This window comes from Triturus cristatus, chromosome 1_1 (genome assembly GCF_964204655.1).
Source record: "Triturus cristatus chromosome 1_1, aTriCri1.1, whole genome shotgun sequence".
Lineage (NCBI taxonomy): Eukaryota > Metazoa > Chordata > Amphibia > Caudata > Salamandridae > Triturus > Triturus cristatus.
The window spans coordinates 1,167,484,595-1,167,500,570 of record NC_140579.1 but is presented as its reverse complement, the minus strand read 5'-3'; the positions used below and the strand labels follow the sequence as shown (position 1 = coordinate 1,167,500,570).

At 48.4% G+C, this 15,976-nt stretch overlaps 1 protein-coding gene across 1 annotated transcript in view; it reads right to left on the bottom strand.

The window, feature by feature from the left end:
• The window catches only part of LOC146871801 (uncharacterized), a gene marked incomplete at its 5' end in the record, with an annotated part of 718,460 nt that overhangs the window by 426,144 nt on the left and 276,340 nt on the right, over positions 1–15,976 (bottom strand). The window contains one exon of the mRNA XM_085651438.1: positions 1,798–1,881. Coding sequence (XP_085507564.1) covers positions 1,798–1,881 — 84 coding nt within the window. The remainder of the gene's footprint in view (positions 1–1,797; positions 1,882–15,976) is intronic.

Sequence of the window (15,976 nt, the reverse complement as noted above, 5' to 3'; positions counted from 1 at the left end):
GACGTCCCTGCCAGAATATCACCCCCTAGAGAGTCGCCTTTTGACGGGGGACCTCGGCCCTCATAAGATCCGACAAATCTATCAAACCCTTACAACACGCGCGCAACACAATCTCCATAAGACACGTGAGCGTTGGCAGGCCGATCTCCCTGACCTTACGGATGATGATTGGGCGGAGGCACTGGCGAGCCCCCGCTATATTGCAGTTTCCACTAGACATCGCCTGATCCAATATAAATACCTACACAGGGTCTACTACACAAGAACGCGATTGTGGAAAATGGGGGTGATTCAGTCCCCGATATGTTTACGTTGTGGCACGACCGAAGGCACGTTCTTACATACAGTATGGCTCTGCGTAGTGATACAACCCTATTGGCGCAAGGTCCTTGGGTGTTTGGGGAGCGTTCTGGCCTGGGAGCTCCCGTTCGAGCCAAGACTCACACCACTACATAACACCGAGGACATTGGGGGGGAACAGATATAAACAACACTTACTGTTTCTGGGGCTCGTGTTGGCGAAGCGGGATATAGCGCAGAGCTGGAAGGAGACCTCCCCACCCCGCCTAGGCAAGTGGAAGAAAGCCATGGACCAATGTATGATGGCGGAGATTGCGGTCTTTGTGGCACGCGGCTGCCCCCGGAAACACGGGAAGATATGGGGGAAATGGGCCATATACAGGGGTGTGGACCTGCCACAACTTACTCCAGACGATTCAGGGGATCCCATAGAACGCCTGTTGAGACAGGAGAGATAAATACAAGGTGTGGGGTGACTGTGTACAAACATTTTAGGATAATAGTAACGATGTCATCCCGGAAACAGATGGGACTACGTGTTGACACGGGGTGGGAGGGGTGGGTGTGGGAGTCGGATGTTTGCAGACTTGGGGTTGGGGGTGGTAAATCAGCACACTGTGTACCCTGGGGGATGTACTTGCACCATAATCGCTGGATAACTGTGCTGGTTGTTCGTTTAATAAAATCAATAAAATATGTTGTTAAAAAAAACAAACATGTGTACTATTTCAGCAGGTCCAGTGCCACATTGTTGACAACAATTATTATCTCTCCTACTCAACTTAAATAATTTGTATCGAGTATAGTACAGCTCAAAGATCGTTTTAAAGTGTTGGCTCTTTAATCCAGCTGTTAAGAGTACTTTGCTACCCATATCCAGTGATTCTTGCAGTAGTGGCCCCTCCTTTCCCAGCCTCTTCTCCCATTTGGCATTTTGAGACTCCAAATCATCCGGCAATTCTTGGACCAATAGATCGTAGAGGGCGCCGATCTTAACCCTCTTATTAATTGCATCTACAATAGGAATCTTAATCATCGAGCCCAAGACCCTGTACAGTTTACTAATGAAGTCCCGGATCTGGAGATATTTTTTAAAAAAATTGTTTAGTAAGCCCAACTTTCTCCTGAAGATCTCCAAATGGGCATAATTGTTAGCCATCGAACAAACCCCTTAAATTTAAAATCCGTCGACGTTTCCAGCTCCTAACCAACAGATCTTGAAATATCAATGGTAAATACGTTGTCCCCCAAAGAGGTGTATAATAATTATATTTGGCGATTTTACATTTCTTTTTAAGATGCTGCCACAATCTACATGTCCCTTGCAAAACTTTGAATTTTGTTTTCTTATAATGGCTGGGTTTGATGTTTTTTTTTTATCAGATAGCCTTTAGCCTCTTCTCCCAAAATCAGCTCATATATTGATGGGGATTCGTTTGGTCTGAGCGTGTGTGTGCTTCACGTGATTAATTTTCCCATATTCTGCAACATACATACCCAATAATACAGGGCTATATTCGGTACACCCCATCTTGCGTGATCCTTGGGAAGAGTCATATATTTAGAGGTTCTTATTTTTTTCTAAAAAAAAAAGTTTAATAAAAAACCAATTATAATAATTATTTTAATCAACTTCAGAGGGGCAAAGATTAGAAACAATTTCAAAAGTGCTTTGGGTGGTTTTGAAAAGGTTGTTAGAAATTATTATTCCAAAGAATTTGTGGACTAAATGTAAGGCAGCTGTAACAAAGCCAACAGAGAAGCCTCGAAGAGTTCTTCCTCAAAATAGTCCAGCTCCTATTATCATGGAGAAGAATAAGGAGGTGATAACTCTTTTGAAGCAAAAGGTGCCAGAGAGAGGCTAGTTAGTCACAAATTATGAGAGCTACCCTGAAGCCTAAAGAATGAGTACATACATATTATGAGAGGCTGTTGGACTTGGCCCTAATGGTGGTAGTGGTTTTAGGTCTCTTGGCACTTTAGCACTGTGGCCCAGTGTAAAGTGCGTGCGCTCCCTAAGTGTGTGTGGTGAGATTGGCCTGCCATCCCATAGGAATGCATGGAGGATCTGTGTGCCCATGGTAATTCCTGATGTGAGTTGAGTGCAGGGTCGAGTTTAGTATGTGCGAATTCGTGAGAATAAATGCTGCGCAATGGTGTGCACAGATTTATGGTGACTGGTGGAGAAGTGCCACTTCTAGAAGTTGTCATTTCTGTGTGCTGTGTGTCTGCCTGCCTGATGTGAATTGCATGTCTGGCTTGTGATTGACAGGAGCTGAGAGTGCTGGGGAATTCCAGGAGCCAGGGGGAGTCTGCCCGGTGGTGAATGGAGAGATCTGCATGTAGATGGGAGGGAGGAGTTGCACCTGGGACCTGAATAGGGCTGGGCCTTCCCTCCACAATGCTGGATCCACCTCCTGTGGTGCGTCTGATGTCCCTGGCCTGTCCTGTGAATAGATAGGGGAGCTGAGCAAAACAAAGTGCTCCTGAACCAGTTGTATCTGGTTCTCCCCTTACCCTACAGTTGCAGAACAAAGGAAAATGCTGTATAAAAGAAGGGGCTGTGACACCATGAAAATGTTTTTGTTTGTGGACTTGAATCTACCAGGGGCGTGCTGCTGCTGGGGCTCAGGGGAAGGCTTGCCTCCCTGGGCCCTGCCCTGCCCTGCCCCTGGATGCCTGGAGGACTGCTTCTTGGGACCCTTCTGCCTTGCTGGGACTCCAGGACTTCTTGGACTTTGTGCTTTTATCCCTAGCGCCTGGGAGCGCTTTATCTTAATTTGCCCTTTATTATTAGGAGGAACCTCGGTGCCTTGCCCTTGCAGCGCTGGGCTGCAATAGTCTTTGAGGGAACCCTCAGCATAGGGATTCCCCATAACGCAAATTTAACTGCGGGTGCCCACCTCGCCTATGGTGCTATCTTTACAGCGGGTGCCCACCCCGCTTCTACATTTGTTTTTGAGGGAGCCTACCGCTCTTGCCGCCGAGAGAATCACCGCCGCGGCCCTCGCGTAAAACCGGAAGTCAGGCAGGCCCGCCCGTGACGTGGGCAGGGCCTGCAACCAAGCCGGAAGAGGCTGGCATAAGTTTGTGGCGCGGGGCTCTCATGCTCGAGGGAGAGTCCCGCATCGCGCAGACCGCAAAGAAAAGACAGCGTCCCCCCGCCGCCTCCGGAGAGCAGCCTGGTGAGTAGAGCTGCCTGGAGGGGATGGGCGCCAGATCGAGGCACCCATGCAGTGCTGAGCGGCCCCATTTGACAGCAGGTCGCTCCAACATGCCTCTCCCGTGTGTGTTCCGGATGAGGCACTGCGCTGGATCCCTTATTTCTCCGAGCAGCCCCCGCTTGATAGTGGGGCTGCTCCAGCGATGGGGCCAATTTGATTTAGAAGCCCCCAGTGCGTAGTGAGGCACAGTGTTGGTGCCTGCACGGTCCCGCCATTGCGGGCCCCTCCGACAGCGGGGCATCTTTTAGTTTTAGAGCCCGCGTGGCCCTAGTGATGGGCAGGATTATTTCCAGAGCCGGTGCGCTCCACGGGGGTGGATTTATTTTCAGAGCCAGATGGCTCCAACGCTCCGCAGTATTTGTTTTAGAGCCAGATGGCTCCACCACTCCGCAGATTTGTTTTAGAGCCCAGATGGCTCCAACCAAGGGGACACATAATTGTTTACAGGGCCAGAGGGGCCCGTGTCCTTTCCCCAGGGCTTGGGGACGTGCTTCTTTCCAGAGCCAGATGGCTCCAACTTGGGGCACAGTTAGTTCCAGGCCCAGTGAGAACCCATGCCTCATTCGATTATTTACAGCTGCGCAGCAATTAGTGCCAGCTGCACCGTTTAGGCGTACAGTTCTTTGGGGGCATGTTTTGAGTAAGGAGTGAGATGCACTCCTTTGCCCTACACCTTCCCAGCTGCCCAGCAAGTAGTTGGCATCTGCCACTTTTAGGTTTTGCGCAGTGGCGCACCCTTGACTTTCGCTGCCTAGGCAGCAGCCCTAACTCTGTGGACATAGGGCATTTGAGCCCCTTTTGGGATGGCCACTTGGCTAGGGGGGATTGTTAGGCTTGTAGGGCGCCAGGCCCTACTGTGATTTTGGGTGCTAGGAAATGTGATTCATGTAGAATGATTTACGCACCCTGTGTTGATACCTCTCAATGTGTTTTATGATTATGAGGTTGTTTTGCATATCATGGTTTATGCTAGTGAGATTATGTTCCACTGTGTGATTTATGCCCCTAATGTAGTTATGCTTAGGAGGTTAGGGTCTAATATGTTTAGGCTTGTGAGAGAATTGCATAATGTGTTTATGCTGATGAGGTTGGCGTACAATGCGTTTGGCGCCTAATGTGATACTGTGCATAATGTGGTTTATGTTACAGGCTGATGCTAAGTACAGTGGTTACCAGTAGTTACTGATTGTGTTCTCTGGTTATGATAAGTTCTACATTTACTAAGTTCACTTTGTGATGGTACTGACAGTGGTCCAGTTGGCCCTGTCAGGTGTAAATAATCCCTTGTAAATATTGCCCAGTGCCAGTTGGCACAGTGTATAATATGTGCTTACTATTCTAATGTGTTATGATAATACAAAGGCTATTTTTATATATAACCTTGTACGGAGTTCCTTTTGTGGTGGGCCTGGGATGTTGTTGCTGTGTGCGTGTGTAAATGCTTTACACATTGCCTCCGGGATATGCCTGACTGCTCGTGCCAAGCTAACAAGGGGGTGAGCAGGGGTTATCTTTGGCGTGTAACTTCCTTGCCCTGACTAGAGTGGTGGTTTCTGCCTGGCTTTGGCGCAAGCCTTAGCCAACCAGCAATCCCATTTCTAACAGAGGCTAATGCAGATTTATAGAAAGAGGAGTCAAAGATACAACAAAAGAAAGCATTAGCGGTTTCGTGTTGGCTTTTGTGCTCGGTTTGCGTCCCGAGCTTTGGTCTCACATTGAGAAGAGTGTGATGTGTTGGCAGACTAAGAGTATTGATGAGCTACTCAAGTACGCTAAGTACTGCAGTGACTGCTTTGATGCAAAGGAGAGAAAAACAAAAGATAAAAAGTCATGATTGCACACACAAAATATTTTTCAGAAAAGTGCTAAGAATCAGATGGTGGATTCAATTTTTTGGGGGAATAATATTTTTATTATTAATTTAACAGTCGTCACTAGCAGAATCACAGTGTTACACATTTCTTTACAGACTTGTAGATGAACAGTGATGTGCACAATATTGCAATTAAACATTACTGTACCATGGCCCCTCTTTTGGACAATTCTAGTTCCACTGTTGGTGAGATGCACAGTTCTCCCTGATATGCATTCCAGGCAACCCATTTTTTATCCCACTTTTTAGGACAGCCTCTAGATTTGTAAACCTCCTTTTCGGCCACCATGCTTCTGTCCATTTCTGCCACCCACCCTATTGTCAGTGGGCGATCAGCTGCTCCCCATTTCATAGCAATGGCCTTTTTCACTAGGGTGTATCCCAGGGTAGTTGCTCTGTATCTGTGAGATCGGTTGCTTCCCAGATATTCAGAATCCCCAGTGAAGGTGTTAAAACGAGTTTTTTTTCCCCCAACGAGTCCTGCATTTTTCCTGTGACCCTCTCCCATAAGTGACGAATCAGGGGACAGTCCCATAATATATGGTCAAATGTGGCTATTTGATTACACCCACGTAGGCAAAGTGCATTCCTGCTCAGAGCAGTTTACGCTGCCATGTGGGGTACCGCAGGGCTCCTCGTTAAGCCCCACACTGTTTAACCTTTATGTGGCCCCTTTAGCTAATATCATCAGACAATTCGGCTTCACACTAATATCCTACGCGGATGACACCCAGATTGTGGTGTCTATTTCAAGCAGCCCTGAAGAAACAGCCAATCGCTTTAGACAATGCATGTCCCACATAAACCAATGGATGGGGACAAACTGCCTAAAGCTTAACGGAACCAAAACAGAGGTCCTCCTATTGGGACGGGATACCTCCTTTTGGTCACAGAACTGGTGGCCCTCCAGTATAGAAGTTTTACCCCAGTGCAAAAAGTGAGAAACCTACGTATCATCTTCGATGACAAACTGTCCTTCCAACACCAGATCAACAAAGTCGTCTCTTTGGTGTTTCTAACTTTAAAATGAATCCGCAAAGTTTGCACCTTCATTCCCCCTGAAGCAGTAAAAACACTAGTGACGGTTTTGGCTATGGCCAGACTGGACTATGGAAACGCCCTATACATAGGCCTTCAAAAACAGCACATGGTCAAGCTACAGTGCGCACAAAACGCGGCGGCCAGAACACTCCTAGACATCCCCAAAATTACAGCCCATCTCAGCTTGAAAAAACTCCACTGGCTTCCCATGAAGAAAAGAATAATTTCAAATCCCTATGTCAGGCCTATAAAGCTGTCCATGGAAATGGACCAACACGTTTAAAACAACACCTCATCTGGTATCACCCACCAAGACACTTGCGCTCAGCACAGAGCAAACTCCTTCAGACACCAACATTTTAAAAAGTCCACTGGGGTGGAAGGAGCTTTGTCCTGGGCACTGTGAAACTATGGAACTCGCTTCCAATACACATCAAAAACTGCCCAACTGTGCTCGGATTCAGAAAGCTAATAAAGACCTGGCTTTTTTCAAACTAACATAATCCATCCTCAACTAGAACCATGGCATTCCTCTAACAGAGCGCCTAGATGCCCTCGGGCATTCGTGCGCTATATAAATTTTAGAACAATCAAATCAAATTCTGCCTGGTTCCTATCTTGGCTAAGGTCACACCCGTGAGGTAGGTCCTATGTAAGACTTTTAGTTGGATCAGCCGAAAACAATGATTTATGGCCGCCTCTCTTGGGGATATAAAGGCGGTTTGCCAGTCCTCATCCTCAATCTGCCCCAAGTCCATTTGCCATTTGTCCCTGAGAATATGAAAGGGGTCTGGTACGTTATTACATAGTTTACGGTATGTAAGAGGGATGGCCTTGGTAAGGAGAGGTTCTGATAGGAGTCAATACTCCAGGGGGGGGACACGTCTGGGATGGCTGTCACATCTGTGAGGGCCAATTTAAGCGCATGGCGGATTTGTAGGTAGCGAAACATCTCCCCCTGCGCCAATTCATACTTAACTTGCGAGTTTTTAAAGGTGAGAATCTTCACCTTCTGTAGTAGATCGCCAATAGTGGAAATTGCTATGGTGTCCCACCTATCAAATCCAGCGTGATAACAGAGAAGCCCCAATTGTTGACAAGACCACAGGGGTGTCGCCTTTGTCAGTTTGCCCGTCCAACCCAGGCGTTTGGTAGATCTATGCCATATGGAGGTCGTGTGAGCCATCGGTCCCAATTATTTCCCTCTCCGGAACTTAATATATAAGGCACCCAGGTACCGCTCATGTCCGGTCTGATACCGTTCCAGCCTACACGCCGGATCTGTCGGAAGGCTGTACAGCCAGTGATTTACCGCTACCAGATGGGACGCCCAATAATAAAGCCACAGGTCTGGGAGTGCAGTGCCTCCATCATACCACCCCTTCGTCAGTTTCCCTAGGGCAATCCGTGGTGCCCTGCCGTCCCACAATAGAGTTCGAACCGCTGCCTCGACACTGTTAAAATATGAGTCAGGGACACAATATGGACAGTTCTGAAGCAGGTAAAGGAATCGTGGCAGCACCAGCATTTTAAATAGGGCTGCCCGACCTAGCAGCGACAGTGGCAGCGACCTCCAATGCTTGACATTGTCTCTTAGTTTATGTAGGGGGGCCATGAGGTTACCCCGGATTGGGGATCCGGGGTAATGAATATCCCTAAATATCGAAAACCTTCACTAGTCACTTTGACATTACATCCTCTGGGTAACCTAGGTGTGGGGCCATGAAGAACAAACAGCTCCGACTTTTCCCAATTAATGGCGTAGCCCGAATACTTGCAGAAATTTGTAAAGATATTCAATAACCTATGTATCGAGGCGTAGGGGGAGGCCAGGTAAATCAGGATATCATCAGCGTATAGTGATATTCTGTCCTCAGTTTCCTCCTCCCATTTGAGGCCCCTGAGAGCAACATCTCGTCTCACCCACGACGCCAGGGGTTCCAGGACAAGGGCAAAGAGCAGGGGGGACAGGGGGCAGCCCTGTCTAGTCCCCCTGCGCAGCATGAACTCTTGTGACGTTCGATTGTACACCTTTACATGGCCGCAGAGCTCAGTGTAGAGCAGCCTAATCCATGCCAGAAAGTTCGGTCCAAACCCAAAGCAGGCAAGCACTTCTAAAAGATAGGGCCATTCTATGAAATCGAATGCCATAGAGGCATCCAGTGACAGAATCACCGCATCTTCTTCTATACAGTGGTGTCTAGCTAATACATTATGTACCCGGCGAATATTCAGTGCCGTATTTCTTCCTGGCACGAAGCCGGATTGATCAGCACGAACAAGAAAGGGGAGGACAGCATTGAGGCGTGATGCTAACAGTTTAGCCAAGACTTTGGCCTCCGCATTGATCAGGGAGATTGGCCTATACGAGCTACAGCAATCCGCCGGTTTCCCGGGCTTACGAATTACCACTATAGACGCCAGTCTCAGGTCCGCAGGCAGTATTCCTTTCTCAAGGCTTTCTGCATACATGTGATTGAGCTAGGGCGCTATCTTCAAGGCCATCGATTTCAGGAATTCTATCGGAATCCCATTGGGTCCTATAGCTTTCCCAGATTGGATGCTAAAGATGGCTTTGCATATTTAATCATCCGTAATGTCAGCTTCCAGATTGGCCCGGTCTGCGTCAGATAGTGAGGGTAGGGTAATATCTGCTGTGAGAAGTTGGCCTGGCATATGCTGGTCACTAGTTATAGTGGCCACCTTGCACCCGTCCAATTCGACTCTTATGTGCCCTTTCTGTTTACAGAATTTGCACCAGGGCTTCTTTTGGCCTTTTCCCTTTGTAGACTGTGAATCCCCACCAGATGCAGATTTTTGGGGCCCTTGTGAAGACTTCTGGTCTTTTGCCTTATCCCCACCTTTCTCAGAGCCTTTAGGATCTTGCTTCTTGGTGTCACCCCCTTGGTTCTGGGTTTTCTGCTTCACCCTGGTTCTGACCCATTTGTCTGCCTTCTTTCCCAATTCTTGGGGAGAGGTCAGATCAGAGTCCACCAGGTACTGATGCAACAACTGGTTTTGGCAATTATTAAGGATCTGTTCTCTCATGATAAGATTGTACAATCCCTTAAAATCAGTAACTCTACTACCAACCAGCCAACCCTCCAGAGCCTTGGTTGCACAATCAACAAAGTCAGTCCAGTCCCGAGTCTGTGCTTTCTGGGTGTCTCTGAACTTCAACCTGTACTGTTCAGTGGTTAAGCCAAAACCATCTATCAATGCACTCTTCAGGACTTCATAATCATCAGCATCCTCTTCTCTAACAGTGAGGAGCGTGTCTCTACCCTTATCAGAAAAGGAGAGCCACAAGATTGCTGCCCACTGTTTCTGGGAGACCTGTTGAACTTTACAGGCCCTCTCCATAGCAGTGATCCATTTGTGGATATCATCCACACTCTGGTAGGAGGAACAAACTTGGACAGGTTCCTATGGTCTGGAATGTAATCTCTGCCTCTAGGGACACTGTTGCTGCCACCAGGGGGGTTCTAACCCCTCCTTTCTAGAAGCTCTCTGGAGCTCAAAGGCTTCTCTATCTAAGGCCAATTGCTTGGTTCTGAGGGCAAGCCTAGCTACCTCATACTGGAGCATCTTGTACCTTCTTTCAGAGGAGGTCTCTCTATGGAAGTATGAGTTCCTCTGATGGACAAATTCTCTGTCAGTGTGATATGAGTGGTTAGATTCCCTTGAAGGGGACCTAGGCCTCTCTTCCACTCTGTCAGCTCTCTTAGGGAGAATTCCTCTGTCCTGTTCAGATCCTTGTGGATCTGGCCCTTCAACTACAGAGTCCTGGTCATCCTGATTTTCATCATCAGACCCAGACACTGTAATTGACCCACCCCCTGTTTCAGATCTGTCAGCTCCTAGAGCTGACCTAAGGTCATCTGCTATCAACAGATCTATCAAGTGTCGGGCTGAGGGACTCCGTCCTAGCTTCAGGTGTCTGGCAACACCTATGGCCTTCAAATCAAAGTAGGTCATGTCCTTGTACTGAGGCTGGGTGGAACCATTGGCTCCATCCCTTGAGGACATTCTAGTGTTGTGCAGTGTTGTACTACCTACACTAGTTTGTGGCCTACTAAGCCTAGCTTGAGCTGTAGCAAGGGTGTGCGGTCCCTTCACAAACAGCTCTAAGTTCAGTAGAACTTATTGATACTAAGCTTGATTTTATATGTACCTTGAGTACCTTACGTGGTTTTCAGTTAGTAATTCAAATAGAGATTTTCTGGTAAAACAATGGCAAGCTGGAATCCCACACGCTGCCCACCAATGTGAGAAGTTGGCCTGGCATATGCTGGTCACTAGTTATAGTGGCCACCTTGCACCCATCCAATTCGACTCTTATGGTAGATAGGTTTAAGACAACCTTTTAAAGAAAGCTATCCTAGTGGTAGCTGTGGAGAGCAGCCTTCAGGCTAAGTCTCAGAGGAATGTAAAGCAGCTTGTTTTACCTTATAATCTCTTGAATTACCAAATGAAAGGACACCACACAGGTATATATATCAAATATATATGTATTTATTGCTAGACACACTCTACTAATCTCTTTATGAGATTAGAAGCCAGTGCTGTGTCTGTTCTGGTGGCATCCATTTTGTGGGGGTATGATTCTAAGATGTTTGACATCAAACAAGACATGTTTTGATGCAGTCATTCCAAAGTTAGCATTAACCGGGAGGTTATAATGCACTTAAGAGTATATGGTTTAACCGCATCCACAAACAGCCACAGGGAATAGACCCTGCCAGTTGCAGAGGGTCCCTGCTCAGGCAGAGGCACCCCCTCAAATTGTAAACCAAGCACCCTGCCCTCAGGATTGATAGGGCCTGCCATAGGGGTGACTGATAGGTTTATATGTGTGTGTATGGTGAGATATAGGAACCTATACCTCTGTGAGGAGTGCTAACACTACCTCACCCAGGCTGCAGTAGCAGGCCTGAGGTGTCAGATTTAGTCTGCTTCCCAGGGGTGGCATAATACATGCTTCAGCCCCTGGTAGGCCTGGAAAGTACCTATGCCCTTGGTACCTAAGGTACCATATACTAGGTGCTTTTAAGGCACCACAGTAAGCAATCACTAGTGCATCTAATATGCACTCCAAATCGTTTAGAAAGAACAGAGAGACTGGGGCCCTGATTAGCAGGGACCCAGCCTGACTATAGCCAGAAACCAGTGTATACATCAGAAAAAAAGTGGGGGCAACATAAGTGCAGATTCTACTCTCCTACATCTGTCAACAACTGTCGAGAGTCCTCCGATGTATATTCAGTGGAAGATGTGTACACCCCCTCAAGATAGTCCGCAAACGCTTCTGCTATTGCTTAGGGGTTAGACACCCGTTTAGCCTCGCCCGTGGATAGTTCAGGTACCCACCTCTCTCCCTGCTCTCGTTTTTCCAACCAAGTCAGCATTCTCCCCGTCCTTTCTCCCATCTCGTACACCCTATGTCTCGTCTAAAATATACGTGCCCTTGCTCTTTCTCGCAATAGTGCTTTATATTCAAGTGCTGTGGCTTCACCAGGTGAGGAGTTATGCTGCGTTTCTAATCGTTGAAGATCACTCTCCGTCTCCAGTATTTGTTCATTGTGGTGACGGATATGACCTATTTTTAACGCAAGGGCATGGCCTTTCAATACTACTTTGTATGCCTCCCATATAGTCTGTGCGGAATCTACTGATCCTAGATTTTCCGCAAAGTAACAGTCAGTCTGTTCTATTAGCTTCTCTTTTATACCTGGGATCTTTAAGAGCCACGGATCTATTATGGGGCTGCGGTGCTTTTGCTGATGAAAAGTGAGTTCAACCCACACCGGGGAGTGAAATCCCCAGAGGGAGCCCCCTAGGATTCTGGAAGTGGCCAATAGCTGCCAGATGTGTAAGGAAATAATCTATACAGGACATACTGTTATGTGCATTAGAGTAGTGGGTGTAATACGACATGTGTGGTTGCAATGAGCGCCATATGTCCGTTCGACCCATGGCTTGAGTAAATTCCGCCATATGAGTAATGTGTCTAGCGGTAGGTCGCCGGGGAAACCTATCCAGTGTATCGTACATGGTCATATTAAAGTCGCCACCTATTATTAGGATACCATCCGGGAGATCTATTAGTATTTTCCCCAGGTCACTAAGTGCCTCCTTCCCTAATGCTGGTGGAAGATACACGGATACCACATTGAGCGGTTTTCCTTCCCAGGTGGCCCCCATCACTGCAAATCTGCCCCGCGGATCAGCCCATGTATGAGTGGGTGTGAGGGCAAGGCCTTTTCGCACTAAGATACCAGTTCCCCTAGAGCCAGATGTGAATCCTGCTTGGACCAGTAGCTTATATCCCCACCTGCTGAGAGCCTTGCACCTATTACCCACGAGGTGAGTTTCTTGCAGCAATACTAAATCTGGCGCCTGTCTCTTAAGGTACTGCGATACTACACCCCTCTCTATCTTGTCCCCCAGCCCGTTGACATTCCACATCAAGGTGGACAGTGTTGTAATCGCAGTACTATCCATAATGGATCATAAGTAAGGCCAGGGGAGTGTACACTACAGCCACCACGGGGATGACTGAGTCCCTGCCGTGCTTTTCAGTCGGGACTGGCTATACGGTGTGGGGCATTGCACATTGGTCCGTCGTGTATACTGCATCAATTGAGATAGGGCATGGTATGTCAAACCTGTTGAACAACCCTGTGCATCGTGACTTAGAACTTGAACATCAACAATAACCCCCCAATGGTCCCCCATACCACCCCCCTGCTGGTGGATTTCGAACTACCCACCCCCCCAACAAGGCAGAGTGCCTGTCGCCCACCCTCCCATATACTAGGTGCTTGGTGAACACCCCTCGCCAAGTGAAGAATGGATACATATTACATCAGGTAGCTCTGTACTAATCCCCTCTTTAGCTGTCCCCATCCGTATGGCATGGGGTTGATAATTTTGCTCAGAGCAGCGTCGGCCGATCCCCCCCCCGGCCATAGACAGGTCTATATTAAGTTCCCCAATACCTCACTATATGTCCAGTGTCATGCCCACGGGGCATCAGGTGTCTCTCAGGAATAACGATCAGAGTTCACAGATCTCACCCCATCAGCCCTTCGAGGCCGCAGTCTACTCCTCCTGAGGTGGACCCTCTGTAGGAGAGTCCCCATTATTCGATCTATTACCTCTGGTTCTGTCATTTCTGCCGTTGTGTGGCTTCCCAATTCTCCGCCAGCCCTCCACCCACTCCCAGGTTTTTTCCAGGGAGGAAAATAACCAGGTTTTGCTCTCGGATTCGACCCGGTGCTTCGCTGGGAAGAGCATAGAGTATTTTACTTCTTTGTCTCGCAACACTTTCGTGACCGCAGTGAAACTGCGCCGCTGAGCCTTCACTTTTGCAGTGAAGTCCGGGAAAAACGTGATTGCACTATTCTCCGTCAGTGGCGGGCGAACACGGGCCGTTTGGAGGAATACATCGCGGTTTCGGAAATTAAACACTCTCGCTATGATAGGCCTTGGGGGGGGCTCCCGGTTTCGGCCCACCCCCAGGGACACGATGGGATCGTTCGATGGAGAAATAACTGGACAGGCGCTTAGGTTGGAGCTTTTTCAGCACCAGGTCCTCGACAAAGAGATCCACAGCCGACACCTCCGCCCGCTCCGGGACCCCCAGAATGCGTATATTGTTTATGCGCGCTCTCCCTTCATAGTCGTCGAGTAGCCCTTCCATTTTCACCTGCTGGTCACGGAGTTAGGCCACTTGCTGCTTGAGAAGAGTCGTGTCTGATGTCAATGTTACAGTGGCCTCCTCCACGTCCTTCACTCTGTCATCCATTGTGCGGAAATCTGCTCGTATGCGGGAGACCTCGATGTTGACGGTGTCAATGCGAGTCCGCACATCAGCGATGGCCTCCATGACGTCGTGGAGAGTCAAGTCTGATTGAGGTGTCTGTGGGTGAGGGTCGTAGGTTCCCCCTTTGGCAGCCGTTTCGTTCTCTTGGCCCACCTTGCCCCAGGTGAATTTAGCCAGCATCTTTTGAGCCTGCGTTCTGGCTCCCTTGCCAGTGGCCATTGTCCCTTCGTCTGCAGTGCAGAGCCCTGTACCAGTAGTCACCGCCACATGCACGGGGGAGGAGGATTACACCCCCTCACCAGCCTGTCGGGTTTCCTGGCAGGGCAAATAGGGCTTACGATGATCTTAGCATTGGTCGTGTCCAGATTGGACTATGCCAATGTCTTATACGTTTGTCTCCAGCATATATAGTGAGGAAACTGCAAATTGTACAGAATGCTGCTGCTAGGCTCCCTAGATGAAAGCACATTCCTCCACATATGCGGAATTTGCACTGGCTTCCTGTACACAAGCAGATTCTGTTTAAGACTTCTTTACTAGCGCAAAGAGCGCTACACCACTCTGGACCAGACTATTTGTCCTTTTATATTTCCTACTACAGCCACTTGAGAAAGCTGCACTCCTCCAATAATCACTTGGCTCGGTACTGAGAGTCCGCCTTGCAAGAGCTAGAAGGCGGTCTTTCTCTTTTTTGGGCCAGTGGGCTGGAATAACCTTCATTTAGAACTCAGGCTAACGGAGGATAAAAGACTATTTAGGAAAATGCTTAAAACCTGGCTCTTTGTCCAGTAATCAACTGGTTTGTTCTTTTTTGCCCTTAATGTTAGGTTAGCACCGGGACACTTTAGTATCTGTGCACTTTATAAATCCTACATAATATAACCAGTGGCGTAACAAAAACCCTCGCAGCCCCTGCGTTGCATTGGGGGGTAGGGGGCCTAGCTCCAGAGGGCCCCCTCTGACACTGTGCACAGGTGGCAGGCCCCTGGACCGAGAGCTCCGGACTGGGCCCGGAGCGTGGGGTTGGAGATGGGGCCAACCATGTATTTTGCAAGGCCACCCCCCTCAAGTTTCCTTACGCCACTGAACATAACATAGCTGTGCCTATCCAGACATCACCCTAGGAGCTGATCTCAATTAGGTCCCACTGCCGGAAACCAGAGAGGCCCAGACTCTAGGGCAGCCTTTAAGATTACCACTGCGGGGTGGTGCCCTTGAGTGTCCCATCCCATCTGACAGAGAGCCCTGTCCCATGCTTGAAGTACCACCCTAATATAGGTCAGCCAATGTGCTCTGCTTTTTTGTCCATACAGTGCTGCTAGGTGTCCCCTCTGTCCCATCAGTGTATACCCAATCATTAACTAGTACCAGTTAGCTAGCCAAGTAATAAAGGCGGAGCTCTGAAAGTGTAATCCCTCCTCATACATCTCTCTGGTGAGCTTGTTCAAAGAAATACTCAGGGAGCAAGAATTCCACAGGAGTTGCCTCCGTTTGTCACCCACAGTCCGGAAGAAGGTATTTGGGATGACATACTGTGTATTCTGTAGCACATACAGGAATTTAGGTAAGATAATAATTTTGTACAGGGCTGCCCTGCCCAGCAGTGAGAGTGGCAGCGCCTGCCAGCGGGCGGCAACACCTTTGAATTCTTCTACTATGCCATCTACGTTATCCCTGAGGAAGTCCTTGGGGGGAGCAGGTGATAGAGCC